Raw genomic sequence first — 9,509 nt, 5'->3', positions numbered from 1 at the left:
CCCCCCCGAGAATCCAAAACTGCTCGGGCGGCCACAAAGCATCCTGGGGCGGGCGCATGCGCAGTTCGGATTTTCGGCTGGGAGACGAGCAGAGACGCAACGTAAGTCTATGGACGCGTGCACCCGCATGCAGATACCGCGGGATCGGAAGTGCCAGCAGTGACAGAGGAGTCAGCGCTGGATCGGAGGGCCACCGCACCGCTGGAGGGACAGATGAAAACATCATGAAAGAAGAGGAAGATTGGATTAAGATACATCATTTAAGGTAAGTGCTAACATTAACATTGGGGGGAGGGGAAAATTTTTTTGACTTTAATGTCACTTTAAAATAGACACTGTCATTAACTTAAAAAAAAAAAAGTACACAAACACAGCACAGGGAAGTACATTTATAATACATACCATTATGGCCTCTGTTGTAGCCGATAACCGCTTTCTTGCAGTAGCATCCAACACTTCCAGGTGAGCCAGATACCCGCCTCTTCCCACTGATAGCTGCGGCTTTCCCTGCAGTCACTTCGTCACTGGTATATCCTTGAAGTTCTGAAGGGACACATAGTGAGGTAGTAGCTGGAGAGGGTGGGGAGCCGCAGCACACGGTTGGGGAGACACCAGCATCTGACACACCCGGAAATGACAGATGCTGAAGAGTCTACTGGTCTATGCAAAAGTGTGAAGACTGACTTCAACAGAGGTGGTAATGGTAGGTATTATAGATTTAGATTCCTATGCTGTGTACACTTACTTACTTTTTATTTTACTTGACTGCAGAGTCTATTAAGGTAGGAAACAGCAGGGAGGGGGTTATACTTTAATCAGAAATAAAGTTCACAATGGGATGGGTGGGCGCTTGCCACAATGTGGCACACTTTCCTCCTTCTTTGCCCTCCTCCAGAGATAGGCAGAAAGAAGAGTGGGTGGTAAAAGCACCTCTCCACTGATATGTATCCAGGAAATATTTGTATTTAGGATCAGTAAAAACAACTAATTTCGATGGCTACAGGGTTCCCCCTTCATCAGAGCTGGAATAGATTAAGTCAGATTTTACACCAGCTAGTTGAACTGGTTTACTTACCAGTAACATAAGCATATGTAACAGTCTAGCTCTCCTCCTGCCCCTGGGGATGATAGGTCCAGGAACCTGTTGCTGCTTCAGCTGAAGCTATTTCTGCTGCTGTTTCTTTCAGGTCCCGTGATGCCTACATCCAGCCATTGATGAATGTGTTTTTTAGACATGTTAAGGTGTGGTGCCTTGGAAAGCTTATTCATTTCAATGATCTCCCAATCACACCAAAGAAGTGCATGCACCTTGTTTCTTAAACTTTTGTACCATTCATTTTGGCATGGTACAATGCACATGCGCTGGCAGACAAGTTTGGGGTGCTATTGGGAACTAATGGCACCACAGCACGTCTGCAAATAAGACACATGGACACATTTTCTAAGGAAATATGCACCTTTTTAAACACATAGGCTCTTTAAATATTCTGTATCCATATACAGAATACACATTTGGCATGTGAGTTGCCATCACTGTCCCTAGCCAGTATAAATAATGGTTTGTTTACATTCAGCTGTGTGCAGTCTGTACAGCAGGATGTCTGCACAGCAGGGCCGAATACAACAACCAAGGGATTGGAAATCCCTCTAGATGGGAATTCTGTTCTGCACAGTTAGCTGGCAAGAATCACTTGTAATTGTGGAATGCAGAAGGGCTTAGCTAAACTCATGCAGGGCCTACCTTCTTCCCGTAGATCCTTCCCTGTTCTTTTCAGTGATCACATGTGCTTACACAGAGTGATATGAGTTACAAATGTAGAGCCAAAGGAAATCTCACCGCTCCAATTCCTTAGCTGCCGTCAGGACTCCTCAGGTGCTGGTCTAATAGGTGCATCTCCACCTTGGAATGTACTTCGGACTTTATTGAAATTCTCAGCAAATCCAGTATAACAGAGAATAAAAGTGTATAATGCAACAAATACCAGCACTGCCCCCCCCCCGCCCCCCCCGCCCCCCAACCACCTACAACCTCTCACATGTTTCACCCGTAGGCTTATTCATAGAGGTCATCATGATGTCATCATGTATGGCTCCTGCCACCGAATGTAATACAAGTGAATGAACTCTTTAAATGTACAGAGATAAACAGAAAGGTGCACTACAATCTCAAGACTTGTTCATTATTCCAAAACGTATCTTTGTTCTAACTTGTGAACTACTTTTCTAAAGGATACCCATATACCTGACGTCTCTGCCCACCCAGGCTTAGAAGGATATTCATGGTCTAATGACAGATCATTTGGTAGGTTTTCCTTTCTATTCCCTAATCTCATTATCTTTATTTTTAGGTGGCGATGTCAGACCAGATGGTGTTTGAGGGCCAGGAAGTCATTCTGCGAGTACATGTAGAGGGGGAACCCAAACCTATGATAAGCTGGTGAGTGATATCTACACAGAAGCATGCAAGCATTCTATCTGCCTCGTAGCTCACTGTAGGCAGGATGTGGCATTGAGCTGTAGGTAACATTTCTGTCTTGTATAGAACGGAACATTTAATGCTCTGTTGCCCAACTTGCAGCCCACAGACTGCATGTGGGGCCTTGGTACTTGTTTTGTGGATCTCGGTCTTAAGCAGTCAATAGTGGGAGCATTTGTTTGTTAAGGGGCTGCAAGTGAAGTGATGTCTAGCAATTTGATGTAACCTATCCCAGTTTCTAATGGTCTCTTGCAACATATGTCCAGTCACCAACTACAGCTGTAGCTTGTAGCCGGTATCTGACCATCATCAGCAGTATGTCAGCAGTCTCTGAAATCTTCTGTAGCATTATACATAAAAACATCTACAGTTTTCTTTAAAATATTACTTGGCAATATTCTCTGTTGCTTGGAGGTAGGGCTGCAGCTAACGATTATTTTCATAATCGATTAGTTGGCCGATTATTAAGTTCGATTAATCGGTTAATCGGATAAAAAAAAAAAGGCTCCAGTGATTGACGACTAGTTTGTGTTAAGATTGTAGTCCATCACGGGAGCAAGCTTGGCGCGGTGGAAGTAAAAAAATTGTGCGGTGGGCGTGGCTTACGCGGCCTGTGCCGTGGGCACGTCGGCCGCAGCGGGAGCAGCGTGTGACGTGTGGCTCAGGCCGCATGTGGAGCCCGGAACAGCCCCGAACAGGCAAATCAATCGATAGCCGACGAATCGCCGATCGAAAACGTTGCCAACGTTTTCAATCGTCGATTTTAATCGACTAAATCGATTAACTGTTGCAGCTCTACTTGGAGGCCTCAGTAAATACCCAGTTCATCAGTTTATAGGCGGCATATAACACCCTCCTAGGATGCAATCTGTAGGCCTGGATGTGTGGCCAATCTCCTTGGCCAAACACATGAGTAGGAAGACAGGGATAGGACTTTGGACTCTGGCAGAGAAATGGAGCAGAGGACGGGACGCAGTAAGGGTGGGTATCAGTTATCAGTTAGTGGGGGGTTTCTTCTTACAAGGGAACCTGTAACTTTGCCCCTTTAGAGTTTCTTTAACATATTTATCTCTGGGTGTTCTTATACATTTGAACCAAACCGTGCCCAAGTACGATTGTCCTCCTTACCCCACTCCCCTCCGGTCTGCATTCATACTGTGCTATAAGGAAGTGTTCCCAGATCTGCTTACATAATTTCCTCTGCCAGCCAGGCAAAGTGATCCCTCCTTCCGTTCCCCATAGTTGATCCATGATTGAGATTTCAGGACTTTGGTATGGTTTGCAATTAAACTGAAGCAAACCATACCAAACTCCAACTGTGGCCCAGACCACCTCTTCCAAGTTGTCGTACGGTGCGGAATGCCCACACTACGCAAATGAACTGCAATAAGATGGTAGATCATGCCAATGCCTGGTTAACACACCCAGTATGACTACACGCTTAAAGAATGTTGAAAAAGACTATATGTTCCTTATAAACAATATATTAATTTTTTCAAATGAAACTGAAACTCTTGGGTTTTTTTTTGCTCTCCTCTGGTAACAGCATTTTTAGTACCTTGGTCGCTCTATCCTTTTAGGTTAAAGAATAAGCAGCAGCTGAAACCAGGCGTCAAATGTCACATGACCGGGGAGGAAGGCGAGATCTTTGCACTCCACATCTCCGGGTCTGACAAGCGAGACGCCGGATTGTATACCTGTAAAGCAATAAATGAGTATGGGACTAAGCAATGTGAAGCCAAGGTGGAAGTACGAGGTAAGGTTACTTGAATGTGTCAGTGTACAGATATGATCAAATGATGTTCTAAACTCTAATGAATTCATTGTTTCAGAGTTCTTGTTGCTGTGAAAGTACATACAGGATATATTAAGTAGCAAACCTTTAAACTATGCTGATATCAGCAATCCTTTCCAACTGCATGAAAGTAAGAATCTGATTGTGGTGGTCCTCAACCAGGTAACCACAGAAGTCCACAAAGTCAAAATGTTTCCTATCAGGGGTAGGGATGGGTTTCTTTCCCAATTAGTTTTATTGCTGTTTTATTATCACAACACAGCATGTAACTGGGAAACCCTCTGATTACAAGATACCAAATCAAAATGGAATATTAGAGATGTCATTGCCATTGAAGCAGGTTCAGAGACTGTCATCCACCAGGGACTGACCAGGGACAATTATGTGGGTCAGGTGTTCCAACTTCACTGGCTTCATACTTGCTCTCTGAGTATTTAAGGATTGCTATGACAGACTTGAACTTGCACTTTTAAAAACAATTCAGCAGTGGCAGGTACTATATTTTTAGTCAGTCTAGTCAGGCATAGCCACCTTTATGAAACACTGGTATGCATTTAAAGGGTCAGTCCAAACAAAACTCATATTTAAATTTTCCATCGAGAGTTAAACCCTGTAATGGTTTCTTTCGACTCTCAGGGGTGTATCAAGATCTCTATGCTTGAGTTCTTAGGCCTGAAGCATCCATAATGAATTACTCCCACTCACCCTGTTGGCATATTAATGTATTTTATATTGTGGAAAAGGCAACATGGTGAGTGGGAAGACTCCAAGGTGGGTGCCAATAGCTAGTAGGAGGGAACAGCGCCATAGCTATGACAGGGAGACTTCACCAGGGGAGTTCACAGAGGGCCAGAGAGCCCACTATATTCCATTACCAACTGAAATATCACATTGGGTGGACTGGCCCTTTTCCCCCATAAAATGGTGTAAGTTTTTGATGGATCATTGTTGCTTAATATTTTATCAGATAGAATTTGTGTGTTTTTGATTTGCTAGTTCATTTAATTAATCAGGGTATGTTTTTAAACCTTTTTGTATTTGAATGCCCTATTGACTAATTAAAGAGGATTTTAAGACAAATCAGGGAAAAAGCAGGGAAGGCTTTTATCGCTGTCTCTGTCTCCATCTGGGAGATTTCTCCTCACTTCCTGCGCCAGTTTTACCATTCAGCAGGTCAGTAAGTGAGGATAGGTTTCTACAATGACGCCAAAGACAGAAATAAACAGACTTATGTAGCAGTTGGATACAGGGCAGACATTGTTTTAATACTGTACCTAATATAAAGAACTCCTTTCATTTGTCGGCCTCTTACCTGATGCCCAGGAAAACAGCACCCCCAAAAGCCCCCTGTCTCTAAACTGCATTTGAAATAAAGGAAATGGCAGATTAACAACCTCGAACAAGAAGACAGTTTTTCATAATTGCACCCCATTGAGCCAGCTTACATTAATTTGTTTTTGCATTTAATTTTCTGTTATTAATTATTGTATTTTAGAAAACATACCAATGATGAAATAACTGCTTTTGTGCAAAAAAAAATCTGAGATCTAAATATGTAAGCTGTACAAAACCTTTTAGTCCTATGGCTTTAGCAGACACCTTTGTTTTCTGTTCATATGGATAAATATGTTTCCCTGAGCCAGAGGTCCCTTATTATGGAACAGATGTTATGCTGCCACATAACGCTGAGTTGTTTGTCTGGTTTATGCGTTAGTTTTTATCCCTACTGCAGGGTACTCATGTCCTCTTCACAGACGATCCCTTGGTTTCATATTTTGCACATTGCGTGGCTCTTGGGTTTAGGACACGGTGACAGTTACATTCTGTCACTTTCTCCTCTGCATATGATATTACTGCATGCTACCCTAAGCTAAGCCCTTTCCCGGTATCTGCATGGCACCATTCTCTAAGAGCAATCGGCTGCATGCTTAGCTTCCATCTCTGGACTTATAAGACTACTGGGAAGAGAGGACGGGGACCTGGGCTCTCCGGACTGTATCGCGGGCTGAAGCCTGATTAACAGCTAGGCTGGCTACCTGTGTCATCTACCACAAATTCCTTACCGTAGAATGAAGAGGAATGGCATATTATGTAGGTCGCAGGCTCTTATCAGTTCGCCATTCCGGGAAGAGAATTAAATCTGAATTACTGTTCTGTGTCACAACCGAAAATCAAAATGTTGGGATCATAAAATCTAAAATACAGGTGCCCATGAGCCCCAAAATGGAGGATGGCACATTGCTCACTATAGAAATAACCAAAGAGTTGCTAGCTTCATTTGTCAAAATGCCAAATGCTGTTTAAAGGATGAGGAGTATAGTCAGGGCCGGTGCTACCACTAGGCAAACTAGGCAGCCGCCTAGGGCGCAATGCTGCCTAGGCACAGCCACGGCCACTGCAGGGGGTGCTGGTCTTGCCTAGAGCGCAAAATAGTCTGGCACCGGCCCTGAGTATAGTGTATTTTTTGTAGGAGGCACATTTTTTGCTGTGATTGCAAACCTGTCGCCAGACCATTTATTTCAACAGCAATCTGCCCATAAGATTATATGTATGTATTTATTACAGTAGAACTAGCAATGGCAGCCTCCATGTCTCTCTAAGGAAAGGTTTCCTTTAAAGTGACCCTGTCACCACAGAAAAAAAACCAGCAGGCTGTAAAAGAATAAGTTCTATACTTACCTTTCCAGTGGGCAGCCAGAGAATTCTGTGCTCGGTTCCAGAACTCCGGGCACCACTGCTATCCTGCATTTCTAAGTGTGCTGGTCACTGTAGTTCTTCCCGCCAGCCGCTACATCTCTACTGTGTTGTGCAGTAGCTGGTAGCCATAGGAAGGTATTACAGCACCCAGCGAGGACCAGGTGTCTGACTTACTGGCAGGGCTGACCACACAGCGATAGTTTTTTCTCATTCATCCCCGTAGACTGAAGGAGAAGAAACACTTGATTCTCCTATCCATGCAGGGCAATTATATTCTGAAAGTGGCAGGTTTGCTGCTGTCGGAATACCCAAACAGTGACTGCAGTGAATGGGATTTTTCAAATGAGATCTTCCTTCATGAAAAGGCGACTTTTTTGGAACAGGGGGGTCCTATTGTGCCCACCCACTGTTTGAACGTTAGCCAAGTCAGCAGGACTTGTGAAAAGTAGCAGTAAGGCCTTTGTCTGCTTCAATCTAGTTTTGTATCCCCATACAAGCCTATGGGAAAGCAAAGCCCACTTGAAGCAGGTAAAATGCAGGTCAGTAGGAGGTCAAATGGAGGTCCAGTGACCTGCCACTTCATTCTGAATGATCTTAGAAACATCTCCAACTGATGCCATTGGGACAGATAGGCAACCTGTTACCAACCCTGCCGCTGGTGATTTGTCTATACCGAAACAGTCGCCCATCTGACATCAACTTACATGTTGTTGTTTTAAAAAAAAATCTGCATGAAGTTTAGCTTTAATTTCCACTCCCTGCTCTCTGATATAATAGGAGCGGGATGAGCGTAGGCAGGCAGTTGGGGGGTCAATAAAAGTATGTTCACGTTGGACAGGAATGGAGCCTTATCCTCAGGTGAGCTATGTGAAAGTAAAATTTAAATTCACCATTAAAAAAAATTGCATCCAGAATCTTCTACTGAATGCACCATTAGTGATTTGCCCAATGACTGTATTTTATTACTCAAGTGATTACCCCGGGATCTGCTTTTAATGCCAAATTTTAAGAGCACCTCTTAAAGAGAAAATAGTGAACATCCAGCACTGCCAGTAAGCGCACCTACTGAGGTCTGTGAAATGAAAAGCAGAGTATAAAATCCTGGAGTGTGTATTGTAATGAGTTTAGCTGCATATAATCCCAGCTGTATTATGCTCCATTATGTGATGACTGTTATGCAGCATGAGGAATTGTTATGAAATGGGTTTTCTGCGGCTGGCCTGACAGTAATGGGTGCACGGATCGTTCACATATTTTGAAGCCGTCTTCCTCTGATTAAACATTCCATTTGCCATTTGTGCTTGCAGCGCAACTATTAGCCATCTGATATTGCTTTGTATGCACTCTGCAATCATGACTGTATAGGTGACCGACCAGCATGGCGCAGCAGGCTCACTCCTGTGATGGACTACAATCTCAATACAAATTAGTAAATTAAACGTGAGATTGTAGTCCATCCCGGGAGTGAGCTTGGAGCGGTGACTATATTACAACACACACAGGGACTATGGGGAACAAAAGTAGCCCCCCCTTCAGAAGGAAGGACAGTTTCAGCACCAATTCAGAGATGATTGGAGGGTCTACAGCCGAGTGATACACAAATAAGAGACATTATTGTTAGTAGTTAAAGTGTTATTAAACCCTAATTCTTTTTTGCATATATATATGGCTAGCAAGCAGTAGATATATGCAAAAACAAAAAAAAAACCTTTTGAAACAGGTTTAAACTTACCTGTGTCTTCGCCACACGCTCCCATCCGAACATCTGAAGACTCTCGGGCAGCCGCAAAGGATCTCGGGGCGAGCGCATGCGCAGTTTAGATGTTCGGCCGGGAGACGAGGAGAGACACAAGGTAAGTCTATGGAGCAGCGTGCCCCCGCACAGACATCGTGGGACATGAGAGAAGAGGAGGACAGAGGAGTCAGTGCTGGATCGGAGACCAGCACCAGTGCTGGAGGGACATCTGAAAATGACAGTAAGGAAGAAGATGATTGGATTAAAAGACATAATTTAAGGTAAAGTCCTTACACTAACATTGGGGGGAGGGAAAAAAATATCCTTTAATGTCACTTTAAATTACTTGAATGTATTTTTAAGATTTAACTCCTGAGTTTAGTGTCACTTTAACTTCTAGCAATGAACCAAAAGTCACTTTAGATTGCACTCAATGTAAGGTGAACTCTAATTGGTAGCTAAGAAATGCCGCGCTTAGCACATTGTACCTTTGAACTTGTTACATTGTTGGGATCTGTAACATACTAGCAATGTACTAAATAAAGAGCCACATGAATGAAGGTTTGGACCTTAGACTCACAAATCATCCAGACAATAGCACTTTGGCCACTAGAATTTTTTTTTTTTAGACTATTGCACACCTATTTTTAGAACCGGCAAGACCTAAATTTGACCAAGAACACTCTATGGTACAAACCACGTTAATACACACTCAATTAAGGAAGCGGCACAGCCTTCAGCGGCCTTAAAGGAAACATTTTCTTAGCGGAATACTGAAGCTGCCTTTGCATATGCTAGCTGCCTGG

The 9,509-nt window shown here is 43.5% G+C and overlaps 1 protein-coding gene across 1 annotated transcript in view; it reads left to right on the top strand.

Annotated features, from left to right (window-relative positions):
- The window catches only part of SPEG (SPEG complex locus), a 119,299-nt gene that overhangs the window by 18,376 nt on the left and 91,414 nt on the right, over nt 1–9,509 (top strand). Inside the window, exons 5-6 of the mRNA XM_018554913.1 lie at nt 2,349–2,437; nt 4,057–4,232. Coding sequence (XP_018410415.1) covers nt 2,349–2,437; nt 4,057–4,232 — 265 coding nt within the window. The remainder of the gene's footprint in view (nt 1–2,348; nt 2,438–4,056; nt 4,233–9,509) is intronic.

This window comes from Nanorana parkeri, unplaced genomic scaffold, assembly GCF_000935625.1.
Source record: "Nanorana parkeri isolate BGI_ZX_2015 unplaced genomic scaffold, ASM93562v1 scaffold178, whole genome shotgun sequence".
Taxonomy (NCBI): Eukaryota; Metazoa; Chordata; class Amphibia; order Anura; family Dicroglossidae; genus Nanorana; species Nanorana parkeri.
Note: the sequence above shows the minus strand (reverse complement) of the source record. Positions and strands in the feature narration are given on the sequence as shown.